The sequence below is a fragment of the Leguminivora glycinivorella genome, chromosome 4 (assembly GCF_023078275.1).
Source record: "Leguminivora glycinivorella isolate SPB_JAAS2020 chromosome 4, LegGlyc_1.1, whole genome shotgun sequence".
NCBI classification, from domain to species: Eukaryota; Metazoa; Arthropoda; class Insecta; order Lepidoptera; family Tortricidae; genus Leguminivora; species Leguminivora glycinivorella.
The window spans coordinates 11,299,969-11,322,819 of NC_062974.1; the positions used below are offsets into that span (position 1 = coordinate 11,299,969).

The window sequence follows — 22,851 nt, forward strand, 5'->3', positions numbered from 1 at the left end:
TCTCAAGGATGAAACTTTGGGATAATATAATGTAGAGTTCGTATCGACGTTTAAAGTCTTCATATTACCTAAGTTGGCCCGTCGGCCATTTTTTGCTGTAAGGTTTTTTTTTTCAAAGACACTGACTTTCCTTAAATTCTCAAGGCTGATTTTTATATATGTGTTAGAAAAGACTGTAAGGATTTGATAATCATCATTTTCCGACCATTTCCACCGGCCGTAACTTCTACCAGGCAGTCTCTCTAACTTACCCTAATTTCTCAAGCTACGGCCGGCACAAATGGTAAGGAAATGATGATTATCAATTCCTGACAGTCTTTTCTAACACAGGTATATAAAGATCAGCCTTCAGAATTTAAGGAAAGTTAGTTTTAAAAAAAACCTTATTGCAAAAAAAAGGCCGACGCGCCGAACTATATAATATGCAAACATTAAACGTCGATACGAACTCTACATTATCCCAAAGTTTCATCCTTGAGAAAATGAGGAATGTCTGGCGGCTCTGGGCTTTTAGTCCATGTGTACTGTAAGAGGTTTCGCATTCAGAATGAAACCTTTTACAGCAGTCATGGTCGCTGACTGGCAGTCCCTGATTTAAAATTGGAACAGTATAAGAATGTCAAGGAAAACAGACACTTCAAAGGGGCATTCATATAGAAGCAGCAATTGAGAGTGAACGGTTGTTACTTAGCTCATAAAATATAAAAAAATATTGATTCAAAGCGTTGTTTAAATGTTTGGATGCTCTCCACTGATAGGCCGACTCTCTTACATGGTGGAGGCACTAACGTCTGAAAGTTTCCCCTAGTTTCGGTTTCAGAGTTTTCAGACAACGAACCCCGACCTCACAGCGCGAGGAAGCGCATGCCAAGCGATAAGCCAAACGCGCTTTAAGAAGAAGGAAAACAAAGTGACCATCGTCGCCAATACGAAGAGCTATTCCGGGTGATATATTTCTTATTATCTAATACTCATTATCACCCATTCCGTAGTTAAAATATAGCTGTGCAGAATTAACGTAAAAATGGAATGCGAGACATTCAACAGAGCAACGGGCGATCAAGATTGTGTTGTTCAAGAAACTCTACGACTCCTCTTCGGTGACCATGGGCGTCGACGCAAATTGCGTGAACATCAGCTCCATCATACCTATATACTTAATCATACACATATGCAGTAAATCTTCCTAGATATGTAGGTTACATTAGATAGGCAATGTAAATTTAGTTTGAATCTTTTAATTATACATTATATTGTAGAACTTACGGAATAATTGTGATTAGTGAACTAAAATGTACATTATTTCAAAGGAAAAACGACTTGTGACAGAAAATGTCATTTGCCTATCCCTAATGTTAAAAAGGATAATTATTTGTAAATATGTCGCCACCCCTCTCCTAGCCGCCTACGGTACATTTACGAGTCCGTAAAGGAGAAGGATGGCAACTTATTTGTGTGTGTGTGGTCAATATATATACTGACCACCAAACAGAATGCATGGTATACATACCTGACATTTCTATAGATGATTCCTCATCCACGCTCACGCTGTCCCAACCTTCTCGGGGCCAGGTGAGCCTCTGATCTGCTTCGCTTGCTTTTATGTTACGGCGGCTGATTGTCACTCCGTGATCTGTGGGTTTTAAGTGCTCATGAATATGGTATTCTCCTAACAACCGTCCCTTAGAACATACATCATCGTCATACTACTCATACTAAGGATTGATCTTATTCAACCAGACAGGGTACACCAAATACATCTTCCTCGGACGCCTACACGCCCAAGTGGATAGTCGAGACGTACCGCCACACTACGGCACGTCTGTCTGGAGCTCGGCGGGTGTGAGGACGTGCTGAACTGTCAACACCCTCGTACCTATCATACCGACTCTTCTGGAGAACTCGTCTTCCAGGATTGATAACAGTGAGGGCCGTCGGCGTACCTCTCGACCCCCGGCGACCTCGTCTTTCCGGGCTGAGCCAGGTACGCCGCCGACGTGCCCCTCGACCCCCGGCGACCTCGACCCCCGGGCTGAGCCGAGCACGCCGTGGACTTGCACCTCACCCTCTGGCGATCTAGTCTTACCAGGATTGAGAACAGTGAGCCGTCGACGTACCTCTCGACCCCCGGCGACCTCGACCCCCGGGCTGAGCCAGGTACGCCGCCGACGTGCCCCTCGACCCCCGGCGACCTCGACCCCCGGGCTGAGCCGAGCACGCCGCGGTCTCACCATGATTGAGCATGCATGCTTATTCTAAGTGTGTCTACCTGTCACTTACCGGCACCTTTAGCGTGCCTTGTCTGCTTGCGCCTCTGGAGAACTAGTCTTCCAGGATTGAGTACCATACTTACTATTTAGATAGACAACTCGGCACCTAGTGGCACCTTTAGTGCGCCTTGTCTGTTACTAAGATAATCGAGGTAATAGCCTTTAGTTAGATATGGAAACAATTGTAAGAGATACCATTACACCACTGTGAGCCACCAAGTATAAATAAATACTTAGCTTTAGTCGTCTCTGCAATATCTGGATAGCACGTGGATCACTTCACTGTGTGTTACACTTTTAAGTACTGGCGCGTTTCTCGCGCCTCGTGGAATGTCTACGTGGCACGTAGTTTGACAACTTTGAGATACTTACTATGGCTCCACCCAGAGGGCGCCGCCAGTGTTGCCGCAGGGGAATATTCTTGGGGCTCTATAGTTTCGCGTTGGTCGCGACACTCCCCACTACAGGCAGCAAAACTGCGACTAAGTTGCTGGTCCACTCCTTAATCTTCTCAAGAGCACGAAGCGCCGCTGCTCTCTTAGGTCTGGACTCGTCGTGATGTTCAGCCGACGCGATGTTCTCTAGGTGGTGCGTTTCAGGATCAGTGTTCTCGCAGAACGTCATGTCTTTGACTGCGAGTGGGTCTGGTTCGGGTATGGACTTAGGCTCAGGCTCGTGTAACTGACTAGATGCAGGCTCTAATAAGACTGAATCAGACGGTATTTCTTCTGACTCGTTTAATTCTGTTAATTGATAAGATTTCTGCTCAGAAGTCTTAAGAACGTCGTTAGTGGATTCTTTCATCACGTCGTCCCTTCTTGTTGGATGTGGGACGTCAGGAACCTGTACAGATTCTTCTACGCTTTCTTCATGTGACGTTTGTTTACACTGTTCCTCTCCATCTTCGATCTCTAACGGGTAGAGATGCGCGATAGATCTTGTATATATTGTATCTCCTACTTGGACCGTGGCTACTCTACATAAACCATCGGCGCCTTCCTTTAAAGATACTATTTTCCCAACTTTCCAATTGATCCTATTCTTCGTGTCGCCTTTTATTTGCACTATCTGACCTATTTTTGGCGTTAATTTTGAAGTCACTCTAGGCTCCTTAGGATGATGGGAGTATCTTTCTCTCAAATTTAGGAGATACCTGTTCTCAAACATCTCTTTGAATTCTCGTAGAATGATGAGCGCTTTCTTCCAACCTTTAATTAGATTGTCTTTGGTTACTGTCCCATGTGACGTAATAGGATCCATGCTCGACGTTTCCATTACGATACATTTTCCCATGGTAAGAAAGTCTGAGGGTTTTAATACGTGGTCAGGTTCTGAATCCACGTAGGTTAAAGGTCTTGTGTTAAGTACTGCTTCTATTTCCTTAACTGTTGTTGCCAGCTGGCTGTCATTCAATAAGTGTTTTTGTAAGGTTTTCTTCATACAATTCTTGGTTAAGCCAATCAACCTTTCGTAAAATCCTCCATGCCATGGGGCTAATTGCGGTATGAATTTCCATTTAATCTCCTTTTCTATGCAATATGGGTCTTGAAGAATTTCAGAAAGTAACTTGTAATGAGCTGCGTTGTCAGATGTAATTAAGGTAGGCACGCCTCTCGCTGATATCATCCTTTTTAAGGCCAGAAGACCTTCTTCCGCTGTTAGATCCTTTACCACTTCCAGGTGAATGGCTCTTACCGCTAAACATGTATAAAGGCTAATCCATCTTTTACAACTGCCATTCCCGTTGTTAACTAGAAGTGGTCCCAGGTAGTCTGTTCCAACGTACGTAAAAGGAGAGCTGTAATTGACTCTCTCTTTAGGAAGAGCAGGGGTTTCTGGTAGTCTATAAGGTCCTCCATCATGTTTCATACATTCAGGGCATCCCTTTAATATCCGTTGGACTTTACTTCTTCCTTGAGGAATCCAATACATTTCTCTTATTTTATCAAGCGTGTGGCTGACACCTACATGTTTGTTCTCTTGATGAGTTTTCATTATAATTTCCTTCGTGAAATCTGACTCTTTTGGTATGAGTATAGGGTATCGTTTGTCGAACGACCAGTTTGCGTTTTTCATACGACCTTTGCATCTCAATAGGTCATCAATGTCCTTGAATACTCCTAAGTTTCGACTTAGATTGGTTTCTTTTCCTTCTACCTCTAGAGGAAAATATTTAGCTTGAATTTCTTTTAATTTATGAAGCTTGTCGTCTGTTGACTGATTATTTCCTATCACTTCATTTGGTGTTATAATTTCCTCCGTTTTCATCGGGTTGACATTAACAACTGGATCTTCTTTATCGACCATCTCTATGTCTTCTTGGAACCCAAGACCCTCCCCTGTCAGAAGAGAACTGGTTGGCTCACTGCCGGATGTGGTTGGCCATTTCTGTGGATCTTCTGTTATAAACTGCGGACCATTCAGCCATTTCTCCTTATCCTCCTCTGCACGAAGGGGTCTTGTGCCTACATCTGCTGGGTTCAAGCTTGATGGTAGATATCTTATCTCCAGGTCTTTGTTTGTCTTGATTTCTTCTACTCGTCTGGCAACGAAGGGAGGAAGTAGTTTGTTAGACTTACACCATTCGATGACAATCTGACTATCGGTCCATAAGACTTGTCTTACTATTTTCTGTTGCAGAAACTTAAGGACGAACTTCATCAGTCTACAGCCTATCAGTACTCCCAGAAGTTCTAGACGGGGTATCTTGAGGTTATCTTGATCCTTGGTTGGTATCAGACGGGATTTACCCATGATAAAGCTTTTCTTCGAGCCACAGACTAGAAACACCGATGCTGCGTAGGCTTGTAGTGAAGCATCTGTGAAGCAGTGCAGTTGGTAATTCGCTTCCGTTGGTGTCTTCATGTAACATCTATCCACCGATACCTTTCCTATGACTTCTAGGTTCTGTCGGATGATGTTCCACTCTTCTGTTAGCTCGCTTGATAATGGTGAGTCCCAAGATACTCCGGCCTTCCAAAGTCCTTGCAGAAAAAGTTTAGCTGATAATGTATGAGGTGCCGCGTAACCGCACGGGTCATAAATTGATGCGATAGTCTTCAGTATTCCTCTTTTTGTGACTGCTTCCTCTTGGAGGTTGGGCTTCAGCTGGAGGGTGTCCTTTTTTATGTCCCACTCTAAGCCAAGTACTTTTATCTTGTTTTCTTTACATGTATCAGGGACCATCTTCATGAATTCTTCGGAGTTAGAACTCCAATCCCTGAGTGACATTGAAATATCTTGAAAAGATCCTTTTAAACTTTTGTAAAGCTCTATTGCTTCAGCTGTAGTACTACAGCCTGAAACAAAGTTGTCTACGTATATGTCATTCGCTTTCTGCCTGACATGCTGATCTTCTGCATTATTTAAATGTTCTTTAATAGTCGCATTCAGTAGAAACGGTGAAGATATCACGCCGAATGGAACTCTGCAGAATCTTAGGTAAAGTAGGTTATCCTGAGATACTGGTTTAGAGGTATCTTTAAGCCATAAGAATCTGGTAACGTCACGATCCTTCTCGTGTAATGCCATCTGTAAAAACGCCTTTTCTATGTCGGACGTCAATCCTATGTGATGTGTCCTGAATTTGATGAGTAACCCTGTAAGGTCTTCAAGCATGAGTGGTCCTCTGTATAAGCACTCGTTCAGACTCTTGGTGTTCTTGTTACTCTTGGAACTAGCATCATACACGATTCGCATAGGTTTTCCTCGATGACGTACTCCATGGAAGGGTAGGTAGTGAATAGCGTTACCAGTTGACGTTCCTGATGTGGGTACGACTTCTATTATACCCTTAGCTAATTGTTGTTTAAATGTATCGTCGTATGACATTAAGGTTTCTTGGTCCATGCGCTTCAGTAAACTTGACAGACGCCCAAAGGCGATTCCAAAGTTATTAGGTAAGTCAGGCGGATAAGTTATCCATGGCCAGCTTACCGTGTATCTATTGTTAATTTTTACTGTAGTTTCATTAAAATTTTTAATAGCTTCTTCTTCTCTTGTTGCTTTAGGTGAATCACAAATTCCTATACATTCCAATTCCCAAAGGTTTTTAATGTCTCCATCACAAAGAGGTGAATCTGGTTGATGAAGCTTCGTTTCAATACAAGTTTGAGCATAAGTCACTACATATGATTCCTCTTCAAGCTGTGGTTCCGTCTTGCCACTGACTATCCATCCAAGGGCAGAATCCACTAGAAACAAGTTACTATCTAGTTGTATCTTAGTTTCATAAATAATGTTAAAGTAGTAGTCGTTTCCGATTAGAATCTGCACCTGTCCGCTTACAGAACCATCATCCGCCAGTACATAAGACTCGGGTACGCCCCGTAACTTGACATTTGGGATGAATCCTCTTGAAATGCGTTGGACACAGTTAGCTTGTATAACTATCTTCTTATTTGTTCTAGTTACTAACTGTAGAATCACTATAGGACTATGTATTTCCTTCGGAGGATCTTCACCGAAGGTGAAAATTGTCAAGAGACTTTCTTCTTCGACTGGAAGCTTCAACTCCTTGGCCGCTTGAAATGTGACATAAGAACGTTGAGACCCTGGGTCTAAAATTAAACGGTATTTACACAATACATTATTCTTATCACCTAAGGGGTTAGCATAAACAACAGCTGTCTGTAGAGTGGTGATTCCTCTTTCTGAAATAGTCAAGACTGTTTCTTTGTTTTGGGATCCTTTGGAAAATTTGAAGGGCATAAGGCCATGTTGTGCCTTTCCTTTCCTGGGCAAAGTCTACAAGTCCAGTTTTCCTTACAGTCCTTTACAAGATGATTCTTCCTAAAGCATATAAAGCATCTTCCGGTCAACCGCTTCTTTCTTTCCTCTAAAGTAGAAGCGTCCTGGCACGTATAATTGCGGTGTTTGCCGTTGCAGAATATACAACCTAAGATTTTCCCTTTTTCCTTTGGGTTAACAGTTGCAGATCTGTTAGCAGATGTTGCAACATTAGATACGCTCGGTTTGCTTCCTTTTTTGGGTTCATTGGCCCTTTGAAATTTTCCTTTTCTATTTAGTCCTTTTCTATTAGTACTTCCTTGATAATGTTGAGTATTTGAGGTATTATTTCCCTGTTGGAAATGATGCATTCTCTTCGCACGCTTTGCGTTCACATGCAGGGTACCGACAGTGCTGTCATCTACCTCATGTGATCGTTTCCTTCCAGCAATTCTCTCTGCATCTTCCTTTGCAGTGATAATTTTATTCAATTGTTCCCGGAGTTCTTGTGTGGACTCATTCTGAATTTTCAACTTTATTTCGTATATTAAATCCGAAGGAAATTTCTCCAAAATCATGAAACGAAGATGGTTGTGGTTGGTGTTTTCGCCAAGAGACTCTAGGATTTTAAGATTGCGCTCCACCTCGTTGAAAGTTCTTCTACAATCTTCTGCGCTGCTTTTTGCCGCTTCGATTTTGTATAATGTAGCATAGTGGGCATCAATCAGATGAGCTTTCTTGCCAAAACGTTCCTTTAGTAGAGTGACCGCTATCTTATAGTTTCCGTTAGTGGTAGGCAGGCCATCAATAGCTTTCTTAGCATCACCCGTCACTGAAGTTTTAAGATAAGACAGCTTGTCTACATCAGGTAAGTTTCTTGAGTCGATATTGCTGCTAAAACTATCCCAAAATTCGCACCAGGAAAGCACATCCCCGTTATAAACCTGTAGTTGGAGTTTCGGTAGTCGACAAGAGGAATTCACTTCAGGCGGCTTTTCCTGGGTCTCACGGGATACGGTGACTTGGTCGATCTTCGCCTTGAGTTCTGCTAAAGTCTCTTCTGCTAAAAGCTGCTGGCCACTAATCAAGAAAATTTCATCTGATGCAGGAGTTGTAGCTAAACGAAAGTATTCTGATAAATTAGCGTTGAGCCTATTCACTGCAGCTTGCAGTCTGTTATAGACGACCTGAGCCTGTCCTATGTTTTCTGACCGAACCGTACTGGGTATTGTTTCCAATTCAGCACCAATTTTTTCACTGGTGATTCGAAGTCTGATTAAGAGAATCTCGTCCATCTTGTCCTGGAAGGTACAGAAATATATACTATAAACTAGTATCTTTTATTAAAACTCTTATTGGGAAAAGTCTATTTAATTATCCTTCACAAGGATAGGTTTCTGACATTTTCTTTAATTATTTTAGAATGCTACTAGAAATGAGGAATTGTTTATTTTTTATTAATCTATTCTTATTATGGAAAACAACACTCAATAGTTAAAAGTAACAAAAGATTAAAATTTAATTTAATTTATGAGGACTCTTATTTGAAACTTTAATACTTTCACTTTAAAATTAATTTAATTAATGAGTTCTTTTATTTCCAAATTTAAATTATTTCACTTTAAATTGAATATCACTAAAGAAAATTGGAATATCTGTAAACATAACATACACACAGACATGTTATTGAACTCAAATTTATGTTAAGACTTATCACTTCTTATCAGTGCTTGTCAGTAACGTTGACGTTTACACGCAGGTAACTATAATATAACTTTGCACTGTCACTTTCACTCATTCAGCTTACTCATTTGTTTTATTTTTGTATTTAATTTGTATGACGTATTTTAACGAACACTATTGACACAAATTCACTTCTTATACTAAACCTGTAAAGAAGATGTTAATTCACATATACACACAATCAACATAAAAAAAACTTTCTCAAAGTTCTTTAAGGAATAAGTAAACAACATTGTGAGTTCAGGAAAAATATGCGAGATATGCATAACATAATATCTCACGATGTTAAAAGCTTCTCTAAACTTTTAAAGAATACTAGAATTCGCCATTTTGACTCCGCTGCAAATACATTTCTTCATCCAAGTTAATCTTCGCCAATAACAAGTACAATGTCAAAATATTCAAGATATCTCTAATAAAACGTAATACGGATGTTAAAACTTGAATATTGACTGTAATATTCTTACTTAACTAACTTTATTTCTACTTTAGAACTTTAAACACGCCATGTTTCTTTGCAAAAACCACGAGGTCGTTTTCGCTAACTTTACGGCAAATTAGCTGACGATTGGTTTTTCTTTGAACAAACTTCATGTGATGACGAAGTAGTTATTTAAAAACTTACCGAGGAATTTCTTTTCTCTTTTCTCGTCTAATCCGGTGGTATGTGTCGAGTCCGTGATGGTTCACGGAGGCCGGTTCGTGTTTTTGTCTTCCTATGACGTAAAATACACATATTTTCAATAATCGTACTCATTCACCAATTTAATTCTTCTATAAAGCACTTGAAATTGTACAAAACAACTGCATCTTACCTATAAACTGGATGCAAACTTCTTGGGAACCAGCGCTGTTGCAGCTTCTCCGTAAACAAAGTTTCAAAGTAAAGCGTATTCTCTACGGGAATTAGTGTTGCCAGCCTTAGTCAGAACTCCCTGATTTCTGACATATTTAACGAATAAACTAACCGTAACTTGTTTCTTCTTCGGTCCTTTTAGATGCATCGTTATTACTTTTATACAAATACTTAATACTAAAATCTTAATTCTAATTAAGTTTAACACACATGTATCAAGTAAAATTCAAAGCGGAAAATTCCTCTGCCCCTTCTTATTTTACGCTTGTCTTATAAGACTTATAAGATATACCTGCAGTATACCATAGGCTAGTGCTTCTCTTCTTATCCCTGAAAAGATCTTCTAGCTTATATACTAATCAATCCAATATAATTACGAACACAAAGACAAAATTCTTACCGACTTATATCTATACACAGTTCAGTATGACCGTTTGACTTAATTACACATTCATCTTATAAGAAAATTCTCATTACTGCCTTCCAAGTCGAATCCGTTTGTAAAATAATTTCTTCTCTTCACTGAAGTTATCCGGTTAATCCTTTCGAGTCGTAATTTTCTCCCGACATTTCGGGTAATCTTCTTACTGTAACTGTAGCAACACTACTTCGTGCTATGGCCGCCGCGATGGCGCGATGGCCGCCATGTTTCGCTTTTGGCCAATCAGAGACGTATTCGTGACGTATCCCGGAAGCAACTGAAGCAACTTTGTTCAATAACATGACCTTTTATTTTTGAATAATGAATTTTTAATTTCATAAATTCGGACGAATACTGAAATCTTCATACTTTTATTTTTTAAACATTATTTATAACAATTGAGCCTTTTTTCTTATACGGGGAATAAAATGTATCTTATAAGTAAGTAAACCATCCTTTAGCCGAGAGAGTACGCCATGATGTATTTTCTCATATCCTGCCGTATTACACAGTCAATGAAATTACTTTATTCTTAAAAGTCTTCACTTATTGAGCTCTTGAAGTAACTTTCATAACTAAATGAGCCAAAATTGATGTTGAACCAGACCCTGTAATTATATGATTCCGCACGTGTACTTAAAGTACAAATCTTGCAATTTTTGTTACTATTGACACACACATGTTATTTTTCTTAGAATAATACGTTTAATGTTAGGATAGTATACCTTGCATTCATTTTAGGTTATGCCTTGATTCTATATCTGTTCAATCCCAGCACTAACCACCAATTGTCGCCACCCCTCTCCTAGCCGCCTACGGTACATTTACGAGTCCGTAAAGGAGAAGGATGGCAACTTATTTGTGTGTGTGTGGTCAATATATATACTGACCACCAAACAGAATGCATGGTATACATACCTGACATTTCTATAGATGATTCCTCATCCACGCTCACGCTGTCCCAACCTTCTCGGGGCCAGGTGAGCCTCTGATCTGCTTCGCTTGCTTTTATGTTACGGCGGCTGATTGTCACTCCGTGATCTGTGGGTTTTAAGTGCTCATGAATATGGTATTCTCCTAACAACCGTCCCTTAGAACATACATCATCGTCATACTACTCATACTAAGGATTGATCTTATTCAACCAGACAGGGTACACCAAATACATCTTCCTCGGACGCCTACACGCCCAAGTGGATAGTCGAGACGTACCGCCACACTACGGCACGTCTGTCTGGAGCTCGGCGGGTGTGAGGACGTGCTGAACTGTCAACACCCTCGTACCTATCATACCGACTCTTCTGGAGAACTCGTCTTCCAGGATTGATAACAGTGAGGGCCGTCGGCGTACCTCTCGACCCCCGGCGACCTCGTCTTTCCGGGCTGAGCCAGGTACGCCGCCGACGTGCCCCTCGACCCCCGGCGACCTCGACCCCCGGGCTGAGCCGAGCACGCCGTGGACTTGCACCTCACCCTCTGGCGATCTAGTCTTACCAGGATTGAGAACAGTGAGCCGTCGACGTACCTCTCGACCCCCGGCGACCTCGACCCCGGGCTGAGCCAGGTACGCCGCCGACGTGCCCCTCGACCCCCGGCGACCTCGACCCCCGGGCTGAGCCGAGCACGCCGCGGTCTCACCATGATTGAGCATGCATGCTTATTCTAAGTGTGTCTACCTGTCACTTACCGGCACCTTTAGCGTGCCTTGTCTGCTGCGCCTCTGGAGAACTAGTCTTCCAGGATTGAGTACCATACTTACTATTTAGATAGACAACTCGGCACCTAGTGGCACCTTTAGTGCGCCTTGTCTGTTACTAAGATAATCGAGGTAATAGCCTTTAGTTAGATATGGAAACAATTGTAAGAGATACCATTACACCACTGTGAGCCACCAAGTATAAATAAATACTTAGCTTTAGTCGTCTCTGCAATATCTGGATAGCACGTGGATCACTTCACTGTGTGTTACACTTTTAAGTACTGGCGCGTTTCTCGCGCCTCGTGGAATGTCTACGTGGCACGTAGTTTGACAACTTTGAGATACTTACTATGGCTCCACCCAGAGGGCGCCGCCAGTGTTGCCGCAGGGGAATATTCTTGGGGCTCTATAGTTTCGCGTTGGTCGCGACATTGGCGGCCATGAGAAGCCCCCACTTCAACGCCACCGCCAACAAGAATCGGCATCTTCAAAATTTATTATGTTTTTTCATGTGAAATAAACGTTTTGCCTTGTTTTTTTACTTGAAGTTAGGTGAATTTGCTAACAGCTGTCATGTCAATGTCATCTAGTCATGGCCACAGACAATTAGCTGTCAGAAAGTTCAAAATAAAAGGGTTTAGTCGATGGACAGGGGTTAGGTTTTTGCCATTGGTTTTCCTAACCATAGTCCATATCTGACTAATTTGCGAGGACCTTGGCTATAGTCCAACTATCCAAATTATGGCGGTCTCAACCGTGGACTAGGCAACCACGCAAAGAGCGTTAGATGTTGGCTACCTTGAATGAGGCTGTCACTATTGGGTGTTAGGAGATTTTTTTTGTGTGTAGGGGGGCCTGGCTTAGGTAGGGCCAACCGGTAGTTAGGGTAGAATAGGATAGGATAGGGTGTAGTATTGTGAACAATGGCTGCTTCTAACATAAGGGGAGGGATATGTAAGAGGTTTCGCATTCAGAATGAAACCTTTTACAGCAGTCATGGTCGCTGACTGGCAGTCCCTGATTTAAAATTGGAACAGTATAAGAATGTCAAGGAAAACAGACACTTCAAAGGGGCATTCATATAGAAGCAGCAATTGAGAGTGAACGGTTGTTACTTAGCTCATAAAATATAAAAAAATATTGATTCAAAGCGTTGTTTAAATGTTTGGATGCTCTCCACTGATAGGCCGACTCTCTTACCCATATTTTTACACTTGACTGTACTTAACTTACCTCTACTTTAATAGGGTTGGTAGTGAAAAACTTTCCCAAGCCTATCACTCCCACTTAAAGAGGGGTCTTATTAAGCTTAAGTGGCCATGGCCACCCCACAGGTATACCAGTTTGTGCATGTTCCGTTGATATCTACCTATGCTTATTTCTATTTCATATTTGCGTTAATACTTACAGTTGATAAAGTTGATACACGTTCTATACAACAGCTCACAAATGCATGTAGGTATTATTATGATTCTATTCTACTTATATTATGGAGATAGTCATCAATAATATTAAGAAATAATTAAGTAAGTCCTGGTTTTAATAGTAAAATAACACAATACCTTAACATTTCCATCTTCATCAAAATAAAGTATAGGCACAGCTGATAGATGCACGGGGTGTTTGACCGATCAAAACGAATTATATCCCATGACCCCCTAACAGAAGGCCCGGAGCCGGTTCTTATGTAAACACAAGTGTAGAAAGACACGGATATAGGATTAAAAGTGTACCCGAGACTCGGTCCCGTTACTCTAGAGACCGCTCCGACAAAAACTGGTATCATCAAATGAAACGTCTGCTTAATGTATTATTTTTATCGGAAACTTATAGGCGCATTAGAATAACCGCACTTTAGTTCTTTGCACGAGACTATTTGAATATAATTATCAACCATAAAGTTGAATGAACTGTAAAAAAGGTAAATATGAATAACGTTAACACTTTTTTACTAATAGGTTAGGCAGAAATTCTAGAAAGAAGAACGTTACAAGAACTTGGGAAGAACCATGGGAGAATATATCGAACTGACATTACAGACATGAGAGCATTGTCAAACATAGCCGGTCAAAGAAGTTTATTACTAATAGTCAAAGTCGCGAAGTAAAATTTTCAATTTTCATACACAATCGCGCCTACGGTTTTAAATTTACCGCCTTTTTTCTTCGGAATTTAGAAAAAGTGGTCAGCAACACACTCTCCCAATAAAAGTGCAATATTTACGCACAAAACCACAAAAGTATGGAGATTAGAGGTAAGGAGCGAAAGCTTTAAGAATCAGAAGTGCACATATAAAAGAAAAGACAGGTGGCGCTGCAATCGCAGGTACATAAGGGTTTGACAATCTCTTAGCCTTCTCGGTAGTGACCGTAGTGACCCGACCTACGGAGCAAGAGGTCCCGGGTTCAAATCCTGATGAGAGCTTTTTATTTTTTCTACTAATATTTTTTCCTGAATTATTTTATTTTATTATTATCCACAACTTTGTTACAATTTCATTCGCAAGACTTACAACATTACCTAAGAATCCTTAGATGGGGCAAACAATGTTAAGTTGACATATTCCTCTATTCTCCCTGCACAAAAGTGTATCTAATGTTAAAAGTGAGCAGCCTTAAAAACATTAATTGTCTATGAAATTTTATTTTTTCTTAGAATCAGATCTGGTTTGGAAATGTAAGCCCGTTTTAACAAAATTTATTAGTTAAAAATCCTGGCAGCTTAGAGGTTGTCATGAGAAAAAAAATTAAACATTTTTTTTAAATGTTATATGGCATTTTCAATTTTTTTTACGTGAGAACCGGCTAGTATCTTTACATTTCTGCAATAAAACTTTTTATAAAATTGCTACTTACTTTTCTCTATGCCATCTATGGAATTATATTTTTTTAATTTAAAAAAAAATCGGAAAGCATATTTTCTTCGGCGGGAAAAGGGCGGGAATCCGAAACAGCAAGGCGGCTTTTTTGAAAATTTTTCATTAATTGGGTTTTAAGTCCTTTTTTACTAGCAAAACCTACATAATTTTGTCATCTTTTTCATTAAAACTAACTACAAATTGAAATTCTTGAAATAAACCTTTGATGAGCCCGGGAAACGGGGGTGCGGGCGGCGGCCCCTCCCCCATGGAAACAGACACCGCCAAAGTTTCTTCAAAAAGAAAGAAAAACAGAGAAACACCGGATTCTGATGATACGTGCACATCACGTAAACAAAAAATGACCCACATACGAAGCAGGCGTGGTCTTTTCAAAGATCACAATCCTATATACGAAGACCTGACCAAAAAGGAATATGCCATTCTATTACAGTCCGATGCCAATGAGGCCACGCATAAAATTCCCATGGACATCCTCAAAGTTAATAGGATACTAAAAGAAGTCACTGGAGTTCAGTATGTTAAAGCAGCGGGTAACTTTTATGTAAAAGTTTATTTTGGTTGTGCCAAAGATGCTAATGCATTTTTATTGAACAATGCTCTATTACAAGCCAACAACTGGAAGGCAACAATCCCCTACGATAGTATTGAATGCCAAGGAATAATTCGTGCTCCCTTTGATCTCAGTGAGGAGACATTACTTGACGAACTAAAAGCAGACTGCATGGTTCTCGGTGTGAAGCGATTTGCCAAAAAACAAGAAAATGGTCAATATAAACCGCTTCCGACTGTTCTGGTGACATTTATGGCTGCAACTAGACCCGACCACGTCATCTATGATCACATCTGGATGCCTGTACAGGAGTACATCAGGCCACTGCTGCAGTGCTTCAGATGCTACAAATTTAATCACGGTAGTGGAGCTTGCAAAAGTTCACAAGTTTGTTCCATTTGTTCGGCAGGACATTTTTACAAGGAATGTCCCACACCTTCTGACTTCAAGTGCTCAAACTGTAGTGGACCCCATTCGGCAGTTTCATATTCTTGTACGGTAAAGGCGGAAAAAATTGCTCAAATTAAGAACAAGATCAGTGGCAAATTCTCTTATGCTACGGCAGCTGCAGTAGCTGTTACACCTAAAAACAATACCAATAATACCTCAAATAGTAAGATGCAAAAACCACCTGCTAAGACTCCTCAAGGACGTGCTGTGATTGCTGATATCCTGAACTCTGATATTGTTCTTAATGCAATTACCAAAACAATTGTAGAGTTATTGAAGAAAAAAGAAATCAATAATACTTCCTCTGGTCCTATCCCTATAACCTCCCAAATGGTAAAAGAACAGCTTTTAACAAGTTTCACAACTTAAATTATGGATAGGTTAGGTTTTAAAGAATTAAAAATACTTCATTGGAACTCCAGAAGTCTATTTCCTAAATTAGGTCAGTTAATACATTTTTTACATAACTGTGATGAGAGTGTTGACATCATACTAATTAATGAAACTTGGCTGTCACCTAGCAAAGTTATAAAATTGCCTGGGTTTACTGTCATTAGAAGAGACTCTAACCATCCCCACAGTGGCATTGCAATTGCTATCCGTTCCAAACTCAGGTTTAGTGTTGTCAACACTTCATCACAGTACCATTTCCAAAATATTCTAGTTACTGTTGACATTAATAATTTTTTTCTAGATTTGTTGTGTGTATATGCACCTCCACCTCCAAATGGTAAGTTTAGTATAGATTTATTAAAAGATTCGTGTTCAAAATTTGTAAGCAATAACCGTCTCATAATAGGTGACTTCAACGCACATCACTCCTCCTGGAGTTCAAGAGTAAATGATGGAAGAGGTAAGGCTCTTCATGCTTTTATAGAAAATTCAGATTTTGTTTGTTTAAATGACGGCACGATCACGACTTTTGCTCCGTTTGGCCAACAAGGTAATGTTTTGGATTTAGTATTCGCATCCCGAGCTCTTAGCTCTAGTTGTTCGGTATCTGTTCTTGATGATCTTCTTAGTAGTAATCACTTCCCTCTGCTCATTGGTGTAGTTTTTGACTCGCCTACTCCAATATCTAAGAGTCCGGGTATTAATCTTCGTCAAGATAATTCACTAGCTAATGTAAATTTCAAAAAGATTGACTGGGCCAAGTTTAAAAAGTTATGTGATGTTGAATATGAAGCTTTTCAGTACTTTTCAGTTTCTAGAAAATTATACGAAGTATTTGAGTATTTTACATGACATATTAATGACGTTTTCTAAAAAATGTTACCAGTTTAATAAAAATTTAAAAGCTACTCCTTGGTGGAATGAAGAATGTGAATGTGTAGTTTTACGAGCCAAAATAGCCTTACAATCATACAAAAAATATCCATCTGTAGAAAACTACATTTTATATAAAAAATTAGATGCCTTTAAGAAAAGAAAACTATTTGAAATTAAACGAGAGTGTTGGTCTAATCTTTGTTCTTCCTTTAATCGCATGACATCGAGTAAAATTATTTGGGATCACATACGCCGATTCAAGCATGCAAAACTTAATTTAGTTTCATCATCTTCAAATCTTTTTCAAAATCCAGATAATTCGACACTGTTTTTAGACAGGATTGCTTCAGACGATAATCATATATCAAATGGTGACCTTAATGAGTACTTTGAGAATTGTGGCCTCCCGGAGGCTCAATGGATGGTTAACAACTTTTCTTTTAATGAGTTTTTAGCTGCACTAGAAAATAAAAAACCGGCCAAGAGCGTGTCGGGCCACGCTCAGTGTAGGGTTCCGTAGTTTTCCGTATTTTTCTCAAAAACTACTAAACCTATCAAGTTCAAAACAATTTTCCTAGAAAGTCCTTATAAAGTTCTACTTTTGTGATTTTTTTCATATTTTTTAAACATATGGTTCAAAAGTTAGAGGGGGGGGGACGCACTTTTTTTTCCTTTAGGAGCGATTATTTCCGAAAATATTAATATTATAAAAAAACGATCTTAGTAAACCCTTATTGATTTTTAAATACCTATCCAAAAATATATCACACGTTGGGGTTGGAATGAAAAAAAATATCAGCCCCCACTTTACATGTAGGGGGGTACCCTAATAAAACATTTTTTTCCATTTTTTATTTTTGCACTTTGTTGGCGTGATTGATATACATATTGGTACCAAATTTCAGCTTTCTAGTGCTAACGGTTACTGAGATTATCCGCGGACGGACGGACGGACGGACGGACGGACGGACGGACGGACGGACGGACGGACGGACGGACGGACGGACGGACGGACGGACGGACGGACGGACAGACAGACATGGCGAAACTATAAGGGTTCCTAGTTGACTACGGAACCCTAAAAAGATACTTCACCTGGGCCTGATTTCATTTCTTACAGTGTCATCAAAAACTTACCTAATCACGCCAAAGAAGTGTTATTGCAAATATTGAATGATTTATGGCAAAATAATTGTATTCCTCCAACTTGGAAAACACAACACGTTGTTCCAATTCTCAAACCTTATAAGGATCCTAATTGCGTTGAGTCATATAGACCTATTTCCTTAACATCCTGTTTCGCGAAAGTTTTTGAAACAATGTTAAAAAATAGACTAGAGTGGTTTACGGAAAACAGCAAACTTATTCCAAGTACTCAATACGGTTTTCGGAAAGGTAAAAGTACAATAGATAACTTAAGTTGTTTAATTGGCGATGTTAAGAATAACTTTCGATCTAATCAGTATACAGTAGCTGTTTTTTTAGATATTAAAGGGGCATTTGACAACATTGATCACGCATATCTTATTAAAAGTTTATCTATATTGGGGTTTCCTGGGCATATTTTACGTTGGTTATTTAATTTTCTTAATAAAAGATCTCTTACTTTAAAAATTCGATCTACTTTAATAGGTTCTAAAGTTTCTACAAAGGGTACTCCTCAAGGCTCTGTATTATCTCCTCTTACATTTATACTAAGTTTGGTTTGTTTTATGAAAGAAATTCCGCATTCTGTTAAGCACTTATTTTATGCAGATGATTTGGTTTTATATGTTAACTGTAATGATATAAAAGTTGGTGAATCTATTATGAACGACTGTCTGCGTAGTATTCATAACATATTAACAAATTCACTAAAACTTGAAGTTAATGTTTCCAAAAGTTCTGTAATTCTCTTTTCTCAAAATGGCTTGCATTACCCTCAAGTTTTATATAATTCTAGCGTTATTCCTGCTCAGTCTTCTGTCAAATACGTTGGCCTATTTCTTGATTATGATCTTTCGTGGAAAACTCATATTGATACTATTTCTAAAAGAGCCGAACTAGGTTTAAATATATTGAAGTCGTTAACAGGAGTAAAATGGGGAGCAGACCCTAAGGTTCTTAAGACTATATATATCGCAGCTATTAGAAGTAATTTTGATTATGGTTGTATGTTTTTTGCTGATGCGAATATCCACCTTTTAAGGAAATTAGATATTATTCAAAATAGGGCGCTACGAATTATTACTGGAGCTATGATGTCATCTCCAATTAATTCTCTGGAGATAGAGGCTGGCATTGTGCCTCTATTTATACGTAGATCTTATATTACTGATAAATATGGCCTTAAGTTAGTTAGTCGTGATAATGAAGTAGCTTATAGATACTTGACATATGTCAACATACCAAATTATAATTTAGCACCGCTTACTAATTCTTCTTCCATAAGTGAAGTTATAACGTATTTAAATTTTGAATTCCAAGATATAGTGTATTGGTCGCATTTGCTTCCCTGTTTTGAACATGAATACTATGATAGCATGCGAGACGTGGTTGTTGAACTCATCAAATTTGAATCAAAATATGACTTCTTGGAGTTTCTTGATATGAAGACTGATTTTATTAAACTATATACAGATGGATCAAAGACTAAAGATAGGACCAGTTTTGCGTTTTATGATTCTTTTTTGAACTTAGGAAAAGTGTTTGAATGTAGTAGTTACTTTTCTGTATTTTCGGCTGAAGTATTAGGCATAATTTACGCTTTAGAGCATATTAACGATAATTATTTAAATAAAACCAAATTTTTAATTCTATCTGATTCCATGAGCGCTTTACAAGCTCTTAAAAATAAATGTCTAAGTGCAACTGTTAACTATTTAATTTATAAGTTAAGAAGCTGTTTAAGTTCTTTAATAGATAGAAATATAATTGTTGAATTTTGCTGGGTTCCTGGACATTCAGGAATTTTTGGTAACGAGCTTGTAGACACGCTAGCCAAATCTTCTGAAAATATTCAAGTTTGTAATTTAAAAGTACCTTATACCGATTTAGTTCCTTTTGTTAGAGAACTTATGATTAGACGTTGGAATAACTCGTGGTCTAAATCCAAAGAAGTTAAAGGCAAATGGCTAGCCGAAATAGTCCAGGCTCCCAGCACCAAGTCGTGGTTTGAATATCAAAGAAAATATATAGAAAGGAGATTTATTACAACTATATGTAGATTGCGAATTGGTCATGCTCGTTTTCCAGCACATCTTTTCCGATTAAAATTAAGTGATTCCGCTGCTTGTCCATATTGTATTTTAATTTTTGTAATCTTGACCACATTTTCTTTAACTGTTCTTCATTTAATTTGCAGAGGTTGTTATTTGTTGCCATGTGCATGGATACGGGTTTTCAAGTTCTACCAAACTCTGTACAGGCTCTTTTAAAATATCCACAATTGTACCCTGTAATTTGTGAATTTGTTATGCACACTATTGGCGCTCTGTAAATAGTTTTTAATTGATCAAAACTACTTCTTATTGATAAAACATTGTATTGTGTAGTTACTAAATAGTCATAAGTTTATCATTTAAATATGTGCAATTATTTACTTTTATGTTTAATATAGTAATTGTTATACCTGTACTTAATTGTTTCTTCTGTTTTATTAAATATTGTATGTTTGAGCTGATGGCCAAGTTGCCAATGCTCCCAATAAATTAAAAAAAAAAAAAAATTTTCTTCGGCGGGGAAAACATGGGGAAAACCACGGGAAAACTGACAGTTTTGACAGTTATGACTTATTTACAAATTTTGTAAGGAATATCCTTATCCACGTGAAAACAAAATAAGGATTACAATGGTCATATGTAGATGAGAATGTGTGTAACTGGAGGATTTTGTAATGCTAGTGGATATTTACTTATGCAGCTCACATCGCCGCGTGTTGCTTTCTGTAGCAAGTGTAAGACTCGGGAGCCGGGATATTATTCCTTTTCAAAAACTCACTAACAATGGGATAGTAGCAATATTTTAATATGAAGGAAACAGTATTGTCTACGATTTTATGCAATGGCGATGCGTGAATGTACGATGATAACAACGTAAGTAAGTATATAAGCATAGTCAATTTAGATTTGGGATTAAGTAGTTGTCAAAGCGGGATTAGTTGCCAAACCTTGGGATTAGTTGTCAAAGCGGACCCCAGGCTCCCATGAGCCGTGGAAAATGCCGGGATAACGCAAGGAGGATGATGACTTGATGAGTCAATTTAGATTTTTGACGATCAGTAAAATAACAAAAATTGCTATCAATTGGCCTTATTTAAGGCGTTGCTATTGAGGTGTAGGTAAGTAGCAATATTATTTAAAAACCTTTCGTTTATTTTTATTCAAATCTGTTACCGACATATATATGTACATATAATTTAAAGTAAATCCGTTGACACACCATTTAAAAACTATCTCGGATCAGAAAGTTTATACAATGAATAACATAAAAATTGGTTAATTAATATAGGTATGCAAACTCGGGGCTTTAAAGTACTTATTTACAGTACCGTTAACTCTGCATGCTAGGTAGGTACCTATATATGTATTCTTATATTGCCACCTGCTGAGTGCCGTAATGAAGACGCATTCATAAATACTAAAAAAATTTGTTTTCATCAATATTTTGATGAGCATCTTGATTCCATACGAAAGCACTTGATAATTATTATCATGATACGTAACTGTATCAACTAACGCAAACCAGTTAGTTCAACTATGACGTTGCTCAATATTAACATGGAGAATGATTGTATTAATTATTTGACCTAAATAAATTCAACTAAGAACATGATTACATCTACTTACGAACCTTGTGAGTCTGAACTAAGATATTGGTCAATTTGAATATTAATTGTTTAATCAATTCAACTAAGACATCTGTCAATATTAACATGAAGCATTACTGTATTAACTATTTAATCCGAATAAGTTCAACTAAGAACATGATTACATCTACTTACGCACCTTGTGAGACTGAACTAAGATATTTTTCTATTTGAACATGAATTGTTTAATCGATTCAACCAAGATGTAGGTCAATATTAACATGAGGCATTACTGTAGTAACCATTAAAACCAAATAAGTTCAATTAAGGACATGATTACATCGATATACACACTTTGTGAGAGTGAACTATGATATTGTTCAATTTGAATCTTTGTTTTGTTATACATTTCAACTGAGAAGCTTGTTCAGTACTATCATTCATGTTCAATTGTACTATGACTTACTTTGTCTCATTTACTAAGACAACAACCCCTTATTGATAATTGTCATAAAACACCACGGGACTGAATTAGACAAATTATGTTTTATACCTATTTACAAATACATACGTTAACTTGACAGATAACATAAAACGATTCATATCTAATTCAGGCTGGTGATGCGTTTATGAATAACGCCATAAATAAAACAAAAGTTATAAAAAAATGACATTTATTCATAATATACTTGGCACCTACTACTACTACCTACTTAGAATAAATAGTTTTTTTCTTGCGGCGGTTATCACATCACAGCTAACCTAACAACTTACAAGTTCAATGGAGGAAGAAATCGAAATTTTAAAAACATGGGAGTTGGAGAACTTAAGACGCTACAGGAGCGAAAATGCTAAAATGGAAAGGAGCCCCCTTTCAATTTGGGAATTCAAATTTAATATACAAGTGTTATTAACTAGATTTATCGAAAAAAAATGTCCATTAAGAACTCAGTTAAAAAATATTGCGAAAAAAATCTTTAAAATCGAGGTTCCGCTCTCGACTGTTTCCCCCTTCAAAATTAAGTCAATCGTAACTAAATTTGAGAATCTGAATAACAATGAAATAATCAGTGTCGGACCGTTCAGTTTTTGTGGCTAATTGTTACCAATTTTGAATACCACACCTTTTTTACGCCATAATCAATAACACCGTTTTTGAAAATTTTCGATGGGCTCTAGCGTCTTTAAAAATAAGAAT

At 38.4% G+C, this 22,851-nt stretch overlaps 2 protein-coding genes across 5 annotated transcripts in view; one reads left to right on the top strand and one right to left on the bottom strand.

The window, feature by feature from the left end:
• LOC125225345 overlaps nucleotides 1-22,851 on the top strand; it is an 82,216-nt gene that overhangs the window by 7,934 nt on the left and 51,431 nt on the right. The gene's annotated exons all lie outside the window — the stretch shown is intronic.
• On the bottom strand, nucleotides 1,388-12,153 carry LOC125225346. Of its 3 annotated transcripts, none has more exons than XM_048129014.1 (4): nucleotides 9,557-11,561; nucleotides 9,367-9,457; nucleotides 2,643-8,299; nucleotides 1,388-1,633 (listed from the first exon to the last, which is right to left on the bottom strand). In XM_048129014.1, the coding sequence occupies exon 3, from the start codon at nucleotides 6,978-6,980 to the stop codon at nucleotides 2,700-2,702; it is 4,281 nt and encodes a 1,426-aa protein (XP_047984971.1). In that variant the 5' UTR covers nucleotides 6,981-8,299; nucleotides 9,367-9,457; nucleotides 9,557-11,561; the 3' UTR covers nucleotides 1,388-1,633; nucleotides 2,643-2,699. The 3 variants fall into 3 exon arrangements, with proteins under 3 accessions (XP_047984971.1, XP_047984972.1, XP_047984970.1); XM_048129015.1 differs by lacking the exons at nucleotides 9,367-9,457; nucleotides 9,557-11,561 and having other exon boundaries at nucleotides 2,643-6,196; nucleotides 6,655-6,658; nucleotides 7,675-8,939; XM_048129013.1 differs by adding an exon at nucleotides 12,067-12,153 and having other exon boundaries at nucleotides 2,643-11,059.

Bases quoted from the DNA above. Each gene is read 5' to 3' on its own strand.
- LOC125225346 (XM_048129013.1), bottom strand. From the start codon at position 6,980: ATGCCCTTCAAATTTTCCAAAGGATCCCAAAACAAAGAAACAGTCTTG.